The sequence below is a fragment of the Ochotona princeps genome, chromosome 18, assembly GCF_030435755.1.
Source record: "Ochotona princeps isolate mOchPri1 chromosome 18, mOchPri1.hap1, whole genome shotgun sequence".
Classification (NCBI taxonomy): domain Eukaryota; kingdom Metazoa; phylum Chordata; class Mammalia; order Lagomorpha; family Ochotonidae; genus Ochotona; species Ochotona princeps.
The window spans coordinates 43,986,546-44,005,508 of NC_080849.1; the positions used below are offsets into that span (position 1 = coordinate 43,986,546).

At 40.1% G+C, this 18,963-nt stretch overlaps 1 protein-coding gene across 2 annotated transcripts in view; it reads right to left on the reverse strand.

The window, feature by feature from the left end:
- Positions 1-18,963, reverse strand: part of MYOM1 (myomesin 1) — a 129,981-nt gene that overhangs the window by 97,418 nt on the left and 13,600 nt on the right. For both annotated transcript variants that reach the window (XM_004579617.3, XM_004579618.3), the window contains exons 3-6: positions 17,076-17,213; positions 13,071-13,320; positions 11,835-11,992; positions 4,611-4,703 (exon numbers count right to left, since the gene is read on the reverse strand). In XM_004579617.3, coding sequence (XP_004579674.2) covers positions 4,611-4,703; positions 11,835-11,992; positions 13,071-13,320; positions 17,076-17,213 — 639 coding nt within the window. The remainder of the gene's footprint in view (positions 1-4,610; positions 4,704-11,834; positions 11,993-13,070; positions 13,321-17,075; positions 17,214-18,963) is intronic.

The window sequence follows — 18,963 nt, forward strand, 5'->3', positions numbered from 1 at the left end:
AAAAACATCAATACATCTAAGCACATGAAGTGCAGCGTGAACAACATTATGATAAGTGTGTCTAAGATGACTGAGAGGAGAAAATGCCTCCTCAGGTTCCTTTGCAGCAGGTAGCCACCTGCACACACACACTGGAGAGCCTGGCCTCCCTGCCCTCAGGGACAGGTCTAAGTCCAGGAGCAACAACACGAACAAAACAGCCCTTCCCACAGCCTCCCTGGCCTTAGGTATATGGTTAAGTGTCCTAGTTTCACAGCACAAATAAGTTACTTATGCTTCGATTCTATTGCCATTCAGGCTGCACTTGCAGTTTCAGTTGATAGCACACTATAACAAGAGCCATGTGGATGTTCCTCTAAGTTATTGCAAATTACAGAAACTTGCAATGTGATTTAAAAATAGAATTAAGGAGAGACTGATGTCACAGAAGGACGAACAGGCAAAGATTCCAGAGTGATTTACTTGGTGTGTTTTCACACCAATTCTCTGAATTTGTCAAGGTTCTTTACAGTTTTGTTTCATTTGTTACAAACTTTGCGCTTGCTGAAAATTTACAAACATCAATAGAACCCCAAGAAGGCTAACACTGTTGCCTTTAGTGTATCTATTGAGCTTTGAAAGCAATCATGTAGCCAGATGCCCCCAACAAAATGACCTACTGGGGCCTGGCCTGGTAACCTAGTGGCTAAAATCCTGGTCTTGTACATACCAGGATCCCACGTGGGCACTGGTTTGTGTCCCCGCTGCTCCGCTTTCCTTCCAGCTGCCTGCTTGTGGCCTGGGAAGGCAGTTGAGGACGGCCCAAAGCTTTGGGACCCTGACCCGCGTGGGAGACCCAGAAGAGGTTCCTGGTTCCCAGCTTTGGATCGGCACGCACCGGAACGTTGCGGTTCACTTGGGGAGTGAAACATCGGATGGAAGATCTTCCTCTCTGTCTCTCCTCCTCTCTATATATGCGGCTTTACAATAATAATAAATCTTTAAAAAAAAAAAGAGTTAATGTTACTGATAATGTCTTGGTGAGTGGGCCTTTAACTGCACACAGGAGTACAATTAAGCCCATGCTGTTTCCAGACACCTTATTGTGTGCTACCCATTGCCATAAAATCTGGCCCAGACATTCAGCATGCTTTCTGGGAAATGGCTTGATAAGAATTTTACAAACTAACGGAAGTGATGGGAGTATGGGCTAAAACTGCCATGACAAAAAATATAGCTACTCGGGCCCGGCGGCGTGGCCTAGCAGCTCAAGTCCTCGCCTTGAACGCCCCGGGATCCCATATGGGCGCCGGTTCTAATCCCAGCAGCTCCACTTTCCATCCAGCTCCCTGCTTGTGGCCTGGGAAGGCAGTTGAAAACAGCCCAAAGCTTTGGGACCCTGCACCCGCGTGGGAGACCGGCAGGAGGTTCCTGGTTCCCGGCTTCGGATTGGCGCGCACTGGCCCGTTGCGGCTCACTTGGGGAGTGAATCATCAGACGGAAGATCTTCCTCTCTTGTCTCTCCTCCTCTCTGTATATCTGACTTTGTAATAAAATAAATAAATCTTTAAAAAAATATCTAGCTACTGGGACCCTAAAAGCTATACTGTTACTGGGACCCTAAAAGCTATCCTGTTATAGTTACTGTGACCCTAAAGGCTATCCTGCTAAGGCAAAAAATATAGTTACTATGACCTTTAAGGTTAGCCTGTCCTTGCAACTCTTTAGAACATAGAAAATGTAGTTGCTTTAGCTGCCTTCATAATTTTTTAACTAGAGGAAATATAGGGTGGTTTCACTATTATAAAGATATACTTTTGATTATTGTTTGATCACTTATGGGGTTGTAGAAACTGTAGTTGTAGAGGAACTTAATGTTTGAAACTTTTTGTCTTAGATCTTCATGTTTTTTCTCTTTTGATATATTTCTCCCATTAAGTGATGAATAAGTTGTAGAATAACAATTGTAGTAAGAGTGTATTACTGAATAAGATGTGTTGTCTACTGAGAAATTCTTGACTGCAACGTTGGAACGGATAATGCCCTGTCTTAAGGTGAAACAATTTGTAGAACTGTCTTTGGAAACACTCACTTGTCCATTGTAGAGTTGAAACTTAAATGGCGTAAACTTGGCTCATTGCTAATTGCAATTCTTTCCGCCGTTATAACTCTTGCTTTACTTGTTTAGTTAACAAACTGTGTGAGCTTGCAGACCTAATGGCCTTTAGTGCCAATGGCCCCTAATCCCCATAGACCAAGACCCCAGACTTACTAACCCATATGTAATTCAAGGTAGGGATCTGGTTGTCACAGGCGGTGCCTAGGTTAGAGCCCAGACCTGAGGAGAGCAGATAAAGACTGGCAAGCCAAGATAAGCAAGGAATGTGGAATCCTTCCTCAATCATCTCTCAAGAAGTTGTAAATTGTGCCCCCCTGAGGCTATGTCAAAATGCCCCTAAAAGAAAACCTTGTACTGCTTCTGTATAAATAAAGCGGACAGCTTTCTCGCTGGATCCACAATGATTTTGGAATTGTAGTGGTCCGTCTCTTTTCTTCTTTCTACGCCTATTTCACGCACCCTTCTCGAGCTCTGAACTCAGCTGGAGCTGGACTCCGGCAGTATGTGAGCTGAATTTGGGCTGGGCCAGGCTAAGCCAGGCCAAGCCAGGCCACTGCATCTGATGGCACATGTAAGAGCCAGGATAAATGCCAACTGGCCAGGCTTTGTCGCAGCATCTGCTGCCAAGTGCTGGGACAGAGTGCAAGTCGTGTCAGACTGGACTGCAATAACCCCTGGAAAGTGCAAGATCTGGAACTGGGAGTGGGCTTAGTAGAGAAACTGTGAGCACTCCTCTGCTGGGCTGCAGCCCCCACTGGTAGGCATGAAAACAAGGGCGGCATGCGGACTAACCTGGTCATGGCAGCAACACCAATGGGCATATGTGTAGACTGGATCATGTGGTAGGGTGACCTGAGCTAAGCTGCTATACCTATAAGTGTATATGAGAGCCCGACTGAGATGTGCCATGGACTGGACTGCCCTGCCGTACGAACTGGTACTTGTAGGAACCAGGGCTTGGGGTAGGTTTGGTGGAGCTATTGGGGGGGGGTCCCCAAACTATCTGTAGTTCTCTCACTGATATGCATAAGGCCAGGTATGTGACATAGTGGGTTGAGCTGGGCTGCAGCATCCATAGGTTTGTACAGGACATGAGGCTGTAGATGGAACTGACCAGTCAACTACAATCACCAGTGTGCACAGGTTGGTGCAAGTCATGGACTTAACCCTGTACTGGCTGGCACATGCAAGAGTCAGGTCAGTCTACTGTACTTGCTGGCAGACTCCAGAAATCAGGGCTGAGGGCTGGCCCAGCATGGGTTATTGGGGATTGCTCTGACTGGGCAGCAGCTCCCGCTGGTGTATGTGAAAGCTGAGTGTGTGGTGGGCACGGTTGGGCTGGGCCATACCATCCATTGGTTTGCGTAAAAGACAGAACTAGAGATAGATCTGACCTAGCAATTGCAACTACCAGTATGTGTGTAGGCTGCTTGGGGTGACAGACTGAGTCGGAACCCACACTGACAAGCACACATGAGTCAGATCTGGGATCACATCAGATGAGGTCTCTTTGGGGATCCTCCCCTCAACTGAAACTGCTGGACTCAGAACTCAGCCATGGGGAGAATGGCAGGACCTGTGGTCTGACTGTGGAGAACATGTGTCTGAACTTGACCTCCTCAGTGGCTTAGATGGAGCAGTGGACAGATACCCAAATGCACATGGAGGAAATGGCAGTTCACTGGGGCCTGCAGAGGACATCTGGTACTATAGCAGAGGAAGGAGGATAGAACAAAATGATCAACTACCCCAGACAAGTGTTGACAGCAAACTTCTGGGCTAATGAAGACTCACCCAATGGACCTTGGAAATATTTCCTCATCTTTGGATCAGTGAGATAACAGCATTTCAGAATCATCGAAACCACTGGAGCAGAACTCTTGGAGGATGTTCTACACTGGGGACCCTGGGATGACAGCAGGTGGCCATTCCCTATCCCCAGGTACTGAGGTGGTTGGGAGGCTGGGTGTGGCTTCCCCTTTTCTCCCAGACACAGGAAGAAGGAAAGAAAAATGTGGAAACAATGGTCTCACCTACTTTCTCTTAATCCTCAACCTTTCCCACCCTAAGAAACTATGTAAACATCATCAAAAATAAAATTAGGGCCAGGACAGAGCCAGGAGCCTGGAACTCAATCTAGGCCTCCCACAAAGACAGCAAAGACCAAAATACTTCAGCCATTGTGACCTGTTGCCTTCCAGGGTGTAAATTAACAGGATGCTGGAACCTGAAGTGAAGCTCGACCAACCCAGGCACTCTCATATATGGAATGTGGGCATCTTAAGTGGTTATACTGGGTGTTTTGACTTGTTGGGTTTTGTTGCATTTATATTGGATTGGCTTTTATTTCAAAAGTATCAAAAAAAGTTGGTTTGTTACCTTAAAATAATGCCACTTATAATGATCATGCTGCCTTCGGAACAAGCAAGAAAGTGGTCATTCCCTGGAGGGATGAAGCACCATCCTGGTGGGAGGGACTAAGCAAATCACAAGTACATTCACATTCTCTTACTTGTTAATCTCCAGAGTGTGCATTCCGTATCGACTTTCAATAATATACTTCTCAGGGTTGTTATGGACATTTATTGGCACTTGGTTTTTATACCTAGAAGGCAATGAAAACATGATGAAAATAGTAGGAGGTGAATAACTTCATAATTAAACACATATGAACATAACTCTTATCCTTGGAGGAACAACTTCTCTATACAGGCATTGAGGGTATGTAGAAGCACTTATTTAGTAAATTCAAATTAGATAAGCTTAAGTTATAAAATGAACTAGCAATGTAAAACCTCCAGAGGAAGCGCCTTTGCCCTCAGCTGTAAACTCTCTATGGAGAAGCTCACCATCTGTGTAGGGCTGTGGGTCAGGAGGCAGGGCTCACTGCATCACACTACCATGGCAGCCGCAGAGATGGCAGGCTGCCGGAAGGGATGTGTACCCCTGTACTGCAGACTAGGGACATGCCAAAGGAGCCGCTTATTAGAGATATACAGAATGACTGCTAAGGCCTTCTGCAAACCAGGCCACTGCACCTGCCGGCAAGTGAGTCTGCTGAGAGGCGTTAATGGGATCGGATGCCGTACTTGTCCACTGGTGAGGGTTCGTGAGGGTCTTCCACTTAGCCACTGCACTCAACAATGAATGTGAAAGCCCAAGAGTCGGGGCTGGGTGGGACTGGCCACTACACCTGTAGACACATAGGTGATCCAGTTGAGGGGACTTAGAGGATTTTCTGGACACTCTTTTACTAATTCCCAGCTCCTTCAAGATGGGAATGGTACTGGATCCATATTGACTTCTTCCATTTCTGAAGAAGGATGAGTTATGAACAAATCTGAAGCTCTTGGTGTTGGCTACATTTGAACAGAATTTTATTGTGTCACAATAGATAAACTGTAGGTTCATATTCATATATATAATTACATAACTTCAGTAATGTGTAGTATGTACTTCAGTAATATGTATTACTCTATTCTGTCAGTAATATAATACAACATATTAATTATAATGTTAATTACATTCATTTTCTGTTTCTATACTAATGATGTATAATATTTAGTGTGCTATTATGTATTACACTATATTAGTATATAGTATATAAATATATGTTTATATATATATATTACTGAAGGAAGAGAATTCAAGCAAACATACTTCACAATATAGATTATCTTAATTAGTTCACCCATAAAAGTGTGTTGAGCTGCTTTGTTTCTTGATTCCCTCAGATGTAAGAATGAAGAGAGATTAACTCAAGAGTCACAGCTATGTTGTTGGCATTACCTCCCTCTCCTCCTGAAGGCACTGCTAGCTGATATGATCCTGCCTATTGACAACCCACAAGTGGCCTCAAGCAGCTGTCCCAGGCCAGGGCTCTATGCACACAGGGATATTTGATCCCACACAGCCTGTGAAAAAAAAAATCTACTGGCCCCTACTAAGTTTGAACAGTCTCCATTTTGCTGACTGATAGGAAAGCATTTGTTCATTGCAAGTTCTTTTTAGTAATTGGTTTAGGTCATTTCACACTTACAAGCTGCCTCTGGCTTGGAATTTCATGTGCTGGAGGGTTTTCGACAGTTGTTTCAGCATAAGAAGGGCCCATATGACACTACAGGATGTGGCTTGTGCTATTTAACCAAATCACTTAGTACAATTCCATTTGGCTTGGGATAAAAAATGTTGTTCATATCCCTTAAAAGTTTGAGTTAAAACGTTATCTACAGCTCCCACAATTGCCTCATGCTGCTTGCCTTCCAATACTACCAACTTAGCACCTTGATGCCTTTCCCCCAGCTAACCATGCACGACTTCCCGAATATGACCACCTGGCAAAGGACATTGGTTTACAATGCACAACACTTTGGCTGGGGAGCTTCAGATGTCAGTGTCAGGAGCTCCTGTGAGAAGCAGTGGAAAGGATTAAGTTAGCAAGTGATTCAGTTCTATTCTCCAAGGAATTTCACCCAGTCAGGCAGTCAGGTTTGGGGGTCACTTAAGATTGGCTGCTCTCAGTAGTTTCAAATCAAAGAAAAAAATAAGGATTTAGGTTCTGCTCTGTAGACACTTCACAGCTTTTTATTTCTGGAAAGTGAAATTCCAAACTAGCCAGTCATCGGCTAATTTCAGAGAGTAATGTATACCCTGGGATTATTTGCGAAAGGTTGAATCCTTGTGTATATGCAAAGGTCCATCATTCTCACCATTTTCATGTATGACAAAAAGGTTAATGGAAAAATGGAATTAAAAGATGATCTTACCTTGTTGTAAAACATTTTTTTGAAACCCCAGCAGTTTTTTCTTAATATGCATTTACACAAACTTTTGAAGATTCAACATCAAACCCATGAACTTAGTTCATGAACCTGCAGTATTCTATATTTCTAGAACATTCTGCTACCCCAGTAACTTCATTTCTGTGTATAAATCACACGCTGAATTTCTCACAGAAATTTCAGTTTGGATGTTCTAACTTTGACTTGAAAAGAGGTTATAGTGAAAGCTCATTTAAATATATGGTAGATAATATCTTGCATACACTCTATAATAATGGAATTCACAAATTTTATAACTTGCAAAATCAGAAGAGTTTTCCAAATCTTCAGATTCTCCTTAAGTTATATTTGTCATTATCTTGTTCTCAGATTTTGAATGACTGTAACACTTACGACTAATTTATTTGACAGTAACTTTTGGGCCGAAGTAAAGAATTTCAAGCCTGTATAGTTCAAATGCTCTCTTTGAAGATCTATGCCAGGATCCAACATACAGATCTGGAAACAACCATGCCAGTTGAAAGAATGAACAACTGCCACTCACCAATACTAGCACAGGAAAATGTTTCCCGGTAGGCTACAGTTATGATTTTCTTTGACAAATCTAATTTGGCCTTCAGACTGAGAATTCAGTTGAATATACTTACTTTAAAAAGTGTAAAATAAGGGCCAGGTGAAATGGTTCAGTAGCTAAATCTGTGCCTTGCATGCACCAGGATTACATATGGGTGCCAGTTTGTGTTTCAGCTGTTCCACTTCCCATCCAGCTCCCTGCCTGTGGCCTAAGAAAGCAGTCAGGAGGGCCCACAAAGCCTTGGGACGCTGCACACTCATGGGAGATCCGGAAGAAGCTCCTGGCTTCTGGCTTGGGATCAGTTCAGCTACAGCTGTTGTGGCCATTTGGGGAGTGAGTCATCAGATGAAAGATATTTTTCTCTGTCCCTCCTCTCTGTAAATCAGCCTTTCCAGTAGAAACAAATAAAGCTTTAAAAAAAGAATTTTAAAAAGGGCAAAATTGGTCCAATTTTCTCCTCTGTTTAGGAGAACTTCTTGTGCCCTTGCACCTGTTCCTCTGTCAGGATAAACTGTTCTTCAGTTCTTAAATACCCTGCTAGGATTTCTTGACACAAATAAAACAAATACAAACACAAATGTTTTTTTACATTCCCTTTTAGGCAGGCTACTCTACAAGTTATCATATAAACATGGTCTATTAAGTTGAAAAATGAATTTTTCCACATCATACATATTTTTCCTTCCATGTTGACAATGCCCCAAGCAGGATGAGCAGTTCACCAATGTCACCATGGTATTCCAGCAGTAGCCTCTGCTACTAAGTGTTTGCTCATCCAAATGCTGCATAGACAGGCTTCTTTTGGCTTTCAGAGTGCTTTGGGACCAGGACGGGCTACGCAGTTTTCTCTGCCTCTGGCCTGGACGAGTGACACATGTTCCTGCATCCAGCATTCTCTGGTAACCTCTAGGTTCCACTTAAACAGATTTGGTTGTTAACATGGGAATGGCTAAAGAGCAGCTGCTACGTGTTCATTTTATTTGTTAGAGCTCAGAGATTCCCATGACCTAAAGGCACCCAGTGGAAACTTGGAGCAAAACCCTCTTTGGGAAGCCAGGCCCCTGGCACCCAGGCCTTGGAAGGACATGCTCAGCACTTAAGACTGCTACGAGTGGAGGCAGCGAAGGCGCATGAAGCATTCCCTCATACTTCGCCTCTAACTCACCTCTTGGTCAGACCTGGAAAGCTGCAGTTGAGCACCAGAGAGGCACCAAGGCCAGCTCAGTCATCACCTTAGTTTTTGCCTGGGTTGTGTGCTCCCTGCTCTATTAGGGGAAGAACACTAGAAACTGGATACTTGTATGACGTTGAAAAGTAAAGTTGAGCTCCAGTTAGTTATTTCTTTTCAGGCAACAAGCACAGGAAGGCATACTAATTCCATGTAGAAGTCTACACCCAGAGGTGGCTTGACCTTGAGGCAATGAGCTGAAGTTTCAGTGTCCCTTACCAACAGGTCTAGTTTTTACTACTAACATTATTTTTTTTGGGGGGGGGGGCAAGCAGAGGGATGGGTAAAGCCTAAAAGATTAATGCCCCACAAAAACAAACAAACAAGATCTATTTATTGCCACACCCAATTGTCAGTCATCTGCTGACTGGCTATCCATAGTTTCACTTTATCCAGAGGCAAATCTTCCTCTCCCCAGGACAGCTAATTGCTTAGTTGTCTTAAGGTTCCTTTGCTTGAATGTCTATTTTCTATTCAGCTTGCAAGGCAATGCCCAATCTTCTAGCTCGTCTCTCCTGGGAGAATTTATGACAAGGAATGGAGCCACCACAGCTGACACTTTGCATGGGGCTAGACTAGGTCACCTTTTATGTGCACCGTTAAGCTGTAGGAATTAGAGGAGGCTCTTGCAGTAAAAGAAGAGCTTTCCCATTCTTCCTGGGACTAAATTTGTCTCCGTGCCTTCACTTCTGCTTGAAGTTAACCCCTAGGGACAGGAAAGTCACATGCAAATGAAACCAGAGTTTCAGGACCACTTGGGAGAGAGGTGCAGGCTAATTGCAACTGAAAACAATATTTATTTCTAGTTTTGAAGTTAACAGGAATTCTAAGGGGCTACAGTTTGGTCATCTACTTTTGGGGAGGGGTTTTTAATCTTTTTGTTTTAGATTTATCCTTTTTCAGGAAATAAAGTACAACATATGGAATTTAATATCCAAGAGTAAATTCCAACTATGTGAAATATCACTCTGGCTTAATAATACCATCAATGATAAGTGACTGGGTTTTTTTTTTTTATCCCAGTTGCAGCATATTGAACAGGATAAATAAATGTGTGAGAAATTACCAAACATTAAAAGATTACCAGACATTTAAAGATTATCTTTAAATTTTAAAAAGTAGAAGAAAGAGGCTGCTGCAGAGGCATAACAAGCTACTCCTCCAGCACCAGATCCATAGGTTCGAGTTCTGGCTGTTCCACTTCTGATCCAGCACCCTAGTTCCAAACTGGGAAAGCAGTAGTGGAAAGTGGCCAGTACCTGGGCTCCTGTGTGTATGTGGGAGACCTGGAAAGAAGCTCCTGTCTCCTGGCTTTGGATTGGCTCAGCTGCAGTCATCACAGCCATTTGGGGAATAAACGACTTGATGGAAGATCACTCTCTGTCTCTCCTTTTCTCTGTAAAGATCGCCTTTTAAATAAAACCAAATATATCTTTTTTATAAAGTAGAAAAAGAAAAACAGGGAAGTAAATAATAATTGTATCTCCTCAATTAAGAATTGTAATTATTTATTTTATTATTGATATACATTCATTCACTTACATTTATTGGTCAAATAATACTTCCTTAAGTTGAAAATCTGTTTTTCTTTATAGATTTCTGGAGGAATTTTTGAGATTCTTTTGGAGGTGAAAAGTAGTCAGTTTTTAATGAGGAAATGTTTGTTTTAATAGGACAAATGGTACAACTTTGTAGTCACAGAGAAGGAAAAAGTAGTTTTTTTAGGTAAAAAGTAGAAGTTTCAGAAAAAAATAGGATGACTTGGAACATCCTTATGTATTTTAAAGTTTGTAAGTTGATTTTGAAAAGTTCATGTTAACTGAAATAAGTCCCTATAATTCTCATCTTTAAGGAAAACCATTGGGCTTGATAATTTATAGTCTGTTTTGATTTTCACTATAATTCCCAAACTCAAAACTCAAAAACTCTGAAAAGATTTTACACATATAAAAAAGATATAAGTAAATCCAAAATTGTCAAACGTGTACTAGTCGATCATGGCAGCATTTTTAAAAACCAGTTAGCCCCTTCAGTGTTAGTTAGGGTCTGATCTTCATGAGAAGTAACAGACAAGGAAGGAGGCGAATGGTCTGTCGATGACAGTGACGTCCGTGTAGGGTACGTACTGTGATGGAGGGTGCATTCTGACCGTCTCATGCATAAGAAGACAGCATGTAAAATGCCTATGTCATTGTCCTGTATTCTCACACCTGGCTTTCTGCAGCAAATACTCATGACATAGGGTGAAAAATACCGAGTTTGGGGATAACAAGGGCATTAATAGTCACAATAGGATAAACAATGGGTCAGGCCCCATTTTGGACAATCTCTTCCAATTCTTTCTTTAAAAAAAACAATCAAGGAGTATTTGCTCAATGTTACTCATTCATTTATTTTCAGTGTATTTGAGAGGCAGAAGGTGTCTGTTCCCTTCCACTAGTTCACTCCCCAAATGCCCACAAAGGCCAAAACTGGAAGAAACAAAAACCCAGGAATCCAGGAAGCAGCCCAGATGTCAGGTGGGGTATATACTGAATCCCTCATGCCATCATCATGCCTCCTCCGTCTTCATTAGTCTGAAGTTGGAATCAAGAGTCAGAGCCACAGACTGAACCCAGGTACTCTGAGGTGAGAATATGGGTATCTTTACTAGACTAAATACTTGCCCGCAATTTCCTCTTGTCTCTTATCAAAAAGTATTTTGAAGATTCAGCTCACAAAAAAGAAAGAAATGGGACCCCTGTGGGTTTTAGTTATTTTTCAAAGACAGCATTACTTTTGATCACAAAATCATAACTTTACTGTAAAGTTGAGTAATGAAGGAAAATTTTGATTTTTTTTATGATCCATAGCAGTTATAGGAGTATTTTTGGCTTTGCAAATACGTTAACTAATATTTAACACTGTGCATAAAATAAAGACCCATTTAAATTATAGGATTATAAAATATGATAATGTATCATCTTTATATAAGAGTTTTTTCCTCCTATAGGTAAAAACTAACCCCATTATTCTTTCTGCACTCTAAAAAAACCAGAACAGACTTATTGATGCCTTCCATGACTCTGGTATATAGGTAACTGGACATGATTACAGTAGAGAGAAATTTAACTATGTAATTGCTTCTTAGCAATTTTCATAAAGATACCATACCATGTGAGACGAGGTTCTGGCCAGCCAGCTACAGAGCAGTGTAATTTTACATTCTCATTCTCCCAAACTGTGTGGGAACGAGGTTTGATGATAAACTCCGGAGCATGGAGAAGATGGTCTTCATTCAACTTTCCATGATAGGCCTCAGTTTCTTCCAACTGAATAAATGAACATATTATCAAAATCTATAACATCAAAGTAACTTCTGTGTTAAAACAACAAATAGAAGCCAAAGTATTTATTTCCTATTTGGAAACTTTCACCTTTGGATACAATGCATTCCTCTTTCCCTCTTTATAACATTTAACATTCTAAACCTGAGCCACATATTTTATTCTCCAAAGTAGATTTCTTATAATTCTTTAGAATCTCAATTTCTTTAAAATTTAAAATTCCATGGAGTTTAAAACTATACGTTTGCTTTTCTTTGACTTATGTATTTCTAATTTTTTAATTTGTGGGCTGACATGTTGTCTCAACTGGCTAATCTTCTGCCTCCATGCATTGCATTTCATATGGGAGCTGTGTGTCCCAGCTGCTCCACTTCTGATACAGTTCCCTGCTTGTGGCCTGGGAAAGCAGTCAAGGATGACCCAAAGCCTTGGAATTCTGCACCCACATCAGAGTCCGAGAGGAAGCTCCTTGTCCCTGGCTTTGGATCCGTGGCGACTTGGGGAGTGAATCAGCAGATGGACTATATTGTACACTATCTCTCCTCACTGTAAATCTGCCTTTCCAGTGAAAAGAAATAAATCTTAAAAACAAATAAATAAAAGTTTGTAAATGTGTTGAAAATGTGTATTTACTTAGTTTTATTTGAAAAGAGAGGCAGAAAGGAGAGAGAGAGGAGGTGGTAATGGGGGTAGAGAGAAACCATCCACCATCCCTAACAGCCAGGGTTGGAGTAGGATGGAGCCAAGGAGTCTAGAACTTCCAGAAACCCAACTCTTGGTGGCATGCCTCCCACAGGCTGAATTAACAGAAAAGTGGAGTCAGAAGCCACAGCAGGCAATCTGATGTGGTACACTGGCATCTGAGTTGGCATCTTAACTACCACGACATAAATGACCCATGCATTCCCCCCCCCGCCTTTTTTCCTTCTTGCTTAGTTTCATTTCATTTCTCCATAAGACCACCTACTTCTTCATTTGTAACAAATTCATCCATTTCTGCATACACACAGCTTGTTCCATGCATTTCCACTTTCGTAAGTTACATTTGATCGTCTTTTCTTACTGTTTTTTTCAGCGACAGGCGTTCTGCTTTTTCTCGTATTGCAACTTTCCTTGACTTTTTCTCCAATGTTTCCTCCTCGTGGAGGATGGAGGTGGACTGTTTGGATATTGCGGACTGCTTGGAAGTTGCCAGCTGTTTGGAGGTCGTGATTCCTTCCTCAGCAGCGAGAAGATTCCGCTGGGCTATGTAAGCCGCAGCTTCTTTAATTCTTTCTTCTTCTGTATCTGTGATTCCACTGACATGCATCTGACTAAAACACAACAACATAACATGTGGAGACCTGCACGTGCAGGGATAACATGCCTACATTTACTAAATTCAAAGTACCAGACCTCAGACATCATCCTGTATCCAGAGAAAATCTGACATACAAAATCCTGGTAAGTCAGGAGACGTCTTTCCGCACACTGAAGTGACCAGTCCCTTAACAAAAAATGATAATATTGACATAACAATCTCTAGTAAGGCCTCAGTCACTTTTCATAAACATTCATCGTATCCTCACAAAAACCTTAAGAGGTAAACAAGGTGTTCGTATTTTAGATAGAGGGCAAATGTGACCCAGAGAAGTCAGACAACTTGCCCAATGTTGTTACTCTGGTTGCCTTTGTAAGTTTACATATGGTTTAGTTTACAATAAAGGATGAAATTGTGCCATCCTTTTCAAAAAAGATGACATTATAAGATGAAATACAGTTTGTATGCTGTGATGCCGATGCAACTAAGTGCTTGTTCTGGATTCTACAGCACAGCTGATAGAATGCATTGCCCAGCTTTTCAAGTACAAATATGTTCTAAATTTGCACAAAATCTTTATGCTTGATGGGTTCCTTTCCAACACAGTAGGGGTTATATGTTTATATATATTAGGAGTGAGTATATCCAATATGCACTCTTCATTTATGCTTCCATATTGCTCTGATGGGAAGAAATGATCAAACTTACAAGTGAAGTGGTGATATTTGTAGAACTGACTTGCTTCTATTCAAAACTGATAAAGTTGACAAGTGAACAGTAACTCTTTAAAGAGTGCTATGCTGAGCATAATAACTTAGGATATAATCTGTGCAGTGATTTGCTATTAGTTGATAAAATATTTGGCTTATTTAATTTCCCTCAATGTCTTTTAGCAATCACACTGGAAGCTTCATTGAGAGAGTATATTAACAATACTGAAGATTCCCTTTAAATGAATCTCCTTAGATCGAAGTTAGAATTGTACATCTGATTTTTCAAAATTTAAGCAAATACTGTCATTTTGTTTAAAAGTTCCTAGCACCTGATTCTCCACAGTTTGTTAAGGAATTGAATTCACCAATTGTCTGTTTGAAATTTCTCATGAAATACTAAAACATCACTAGACAAGGTTTTGCTTCTGATTAAACCTGACTAAACTCAAGGATTTATAACTCTTTTTCTCTGTATCCCCAAATATTTATAATGCATTACACACAATGTAAGTTAGTGATGCTAATATATACACTATAATTTCGTGGGGCACAGGAAGACATGGAATATTTTTAGATTAGTGTCCTGGCATAAATACCTCTCATCTTTTACAAATGAGACAAGAAGTGGATTAATACAACACAAACTATTAGAAGACTATTTAAAACTCTCCACAGAAATGAATATAGAAGATTTGAAAGGAGTCTTGTGACATGATTTAGTTTGTATAATAAAAGGCGTTTTAGACCAAGCTGAGACAAAAATCCTATGCGAGAAAATTTCCAACTCTCATTTTCTTACAGTAGACATGTCAGCATACTGTAAGACATGAGGGCAGAATAAAGTCACAGAAAAACTAAATCTTGTAAAAAAAAAAAAAAAGTCGTTGTTCCACATGAGAACTGAAACACACTTTTAAATACTTTGATCCAAGGACAACAAGGATATTTTCCTTTACATAAATATAAGCATTATTTTGTGGGGATGAAATGAATGTATGCGAAAAGCACATACATTCTTAAGTCTTGCTATTATCATTGTTAATGCTATTTGTAATGGAACAATCACTTCGAAAATCTTGACACAAGGGCCAGAATAGAATGCTAACATGTTGACAAACGTGCACTGCATCAAGTAGACATAATTTCAAACTCTGTCTATCTCTGACAGTCTCAACTCCAAATCTGTTGTTGCCACCAAGTAAGATTTTCAGGTTTCATGTGTAAGAAATGGGATTCTTTTAAACATAAAATAATTTCAGAGGACATGGACATGGTATTGCATTGGTCAGTTGTAGATTGGACTTCCAGCTTTTTCACAACCAGCCAGCTGACTCTCTCAACTCACAGAACTTTGGTTTCCTTAACAAAAACTTGATAGGGTGGCAAGGAAGATTCAGCAAGACTGTTTAGATAAAACATCTAGATTGAGTCTCAAAAAAATAACAGGTATGCAAAAAATATTCATTTCCTTCCCATCTTTTCCTCAGATTTTGAACAGTGCCAACATCGTTGTGGAATATTATTTGCAACATAGTAGTAGAATATAGGAGATTAAAACCAAAGGAAATCTGATAAAACCTCAAGGATAAATTTTTATTCCCAGTTTAATTTGCATGTTTTTCTTTTTTATTATAGTCTATTTTGTAAAGTATCATTTCTTGAGACTGGTTAGGGAAAGACAAGATTGGTGTGGAAAGAGTAGGTACAAGACATTTAGACCTTGAAGCTTTCTTTTGTGCCCACACAGGAAAAGATAGATGTTGAGCAAGCTGATGCTAAACTGGTATGTTTTTAAAGTGATTTTTCTAAACAGAGTGGAGAATTAAAGCAAAAGACCAAATATTTTACCTCTCTACCTTAGCTATCTCCTATAAATGAATATGAATGTATATTAAACAGCTGCAAAAAGGTTAAGTTTGCACAAGCATACTTAACAATACTTCTATGTTTTCCTGGAAAATTCACTTTAAATCAGGTAAATAAAGACATCAGATAAAAAGCCAAACAATAAGATTCTTATCTCCTTCCTTTCCTATTTGCATTCAGGGCAATTATGCCTTTAGCAATGGAAAGAAAAACTCAAGCAACAGAATTAAGTTACCAAAAATCACAAATTATTTCCTGACCTTCAATGAGGATCTAATTTACCACGGCATTTGCCGCGAGCAAATGACCTCAATTTGAGCATCTCCTTAGCAATGGGAAAAATTTATGCAAAGGAAAAGAAGGTACTGACAGCGCCTGTCGAACTATGACCCAGGCATCTCAGATAGTTTGTAGTCAAGATTCTTTATTATTATCACTCAAAAATGTTTGTGTAAATATGTTAGGAAACTGGTATTACATAGATTTGCAATTTAGTGACTATTTAGCTTGAAATGTACCTTTAAATAGTAGTCTATTCTCCATGGAACAAATATAAGCTAGATATTCAAATTCTGATTAGATTTTTCCTAATTAATGATTGAAACCATATTGACAACCATTACTACCTAAACATAATGTCTTACAGTTCTGAATCTCTCTTTTTATAGTGATTTATCTCTAGCAAGTATATATAGCATATAAAGTGATTTCTCTCTAGTGATTGTATATAGTGTTCAATCATTAGCCTTCAAACCTACTGCCCTTTTCAATTAGTTACATCTGCAGTTCTAAATTCTAATCATTCCTTTTATCAGTCCTATCATCATCCCACGTAATGGCAAAGATATCTGAAAAGGAAATCCTTTTTTACAATGAATACATCTGTGGGTACATGTAAAAGTCTGTGCAAAAACGGAATGGAAGGGCAAGTTTATTTCGGCACAAAATATTAAACCCAAGTGCATTTTTTCGCGTATGAATTTTCAATAAACTTTTAAAAGTTTTCTTACATCTCTCAGAGCAAGGTTAAAAGCTTCTTCAGAACTTTCTCAACTATAGAGAGAGAATGTGCATATAGTAGGTGTTTGACACATTTTAGATGCTAAATTATTACTACTATTATTATCACTGCTATCTGAAAACATCTGCCCTTTCTAACAATCAAGGCCAGAAGAGGAGGCACACGCACCGTCCTGAGAAAATGGGCACCATATAGTCGCTCGGCAGGTTCTCCTTCTCTTCTGACAGAAGGCTGTGCCTGGCTCTCTTCGTCTCGGGGCTGAATTTAGATGAATAATCTTCTACCAGCAGACTAGAATCTGTAAGACTGAAATAAAAGGCCTAACGTTAGACAACCAAGATATTAAAAAGCACTTAGGCCATCTTGAGCTGCTTCCCCAGGCATTTTGGCAGGGAGCTGAACAATACAGACAGCAAAGATGATCCGGTAACAGTAATTTCACAGATTTCCACCCTTAAAGTGTCAGGGGGAAAGAACAATGCTTTTATAGCCATTCCAAATGTTGGCTGCTAAAGTAAAAATGAAAATTTAGGTAATCTGCATAAAATTTATACATTGCATATCCAACTACAGTTGAGAAGAAATTATTAAAAATACACTCTTTATATTTTGAGATCATTAAGTACCATGAGCAGAGCCTGCATTTGGAGGAATACTGGGCTGGTCTAACAATACCGTTAACATGCTACGTGAACATGCAGCCTCAAGCGACTGAGGAATTACAGAATTTGACAGAGTACACTTTGGTCAATTCTACCTGCTTCTGCGCACTTATGCAAACAGGCACTCGAAGGTCATTAGTAGTCAAATCAACCGAGAAATTTACCATAGAGGTGGAAAACATGAGAACAGAGTAAAAGTAAGCTGCACTGTTGAAATAGAAAAACTTCAAATATATGCACACTATTTCTTCATCTTTGGGAAAAAAGCAGAGGAGACTGTCCAAGTCAGAAGCAGAATACAGGGAGTATTTACCTAGCCATTCAAATTCTTGTATTCCCTTCCATGGTGCCTGGGTTCCACACCTGCCTCCAGCTTCCTGCTAACGCAGGCCCTGAGAGACAGTGGGGATGATGCAACTAATTAAGTAACTGGGTTGCAACACCCACAAGTGATATCTGGATTGAGTTCTTGGCTCTTGGCTTCAGACTGGTCCAACTCCAGGTATCTGGGGAGTGAGCTAAGAGGTGGGAGCTTAAACACACACACACACACATGCACACAGATGGCAAGAGAGATGAAAACATGTGCACAGTACAAAATGGATCTATAATAATGTAAGAAAACAAGTAGCACAGAACTGAAATGGCTTCAAGGAAGTGCGAGAATAGTCACTCCATATTTGTGGGTACAGCGTGGACCAGTGCCTTTAATTCTCTAGAGTTGTCACATGGAAAGGCCAAGCTTGTTCCTCACCACCACCCTAATCCTTTCCCCAGAGGGAATATCTAGCTCTTCTTATATAATCAGCTAAAACTAAAGGTTGGCGACTTGAATTCGAGCTTGTGGATTGGTTACCAATTGGAAGCTGGAGTGCAATTTGTTCCTGGCTGGCTACTCCAGGCAGCAAAATGACTATGTTCTGTATCAGCAGCAGCTCACCAAGTACAGGCCGTGCTTCCACAGGCCTAAGCTTACAGTAGTATTTTCCTTCCTCTTCATTACTTTATAAAATCAAATTAAATATAAGGCTTAAGGATTTTCCTTCCTCTCTCTTTTTACAACATACTTTGCAATTTCTCTGCTTTTCTGTTTTATACTTTTCTCTTTATACCCATTCTAGTGTTGATGGTCATATTCTCATTAGCTCATATTTTCTATATTAATTCAAATCATTATGATTTGTCATTTTATTGGTTGTGTTGCTTCTTTTTCTGGCATTCCTCCCTTTAAGACAAACCATTAACATGAAGCATTTACTAAAAAGAATGTGCCAAAATGTGATTATTTCATTCTTATATGTAAATCACAGAAGCTCATTTTTTTTTTCAGAAGTTCATTTTTAACAGGTGGACTTGATGCTAAAGAATCATGATAAAAGCACCAGCTTCCATTT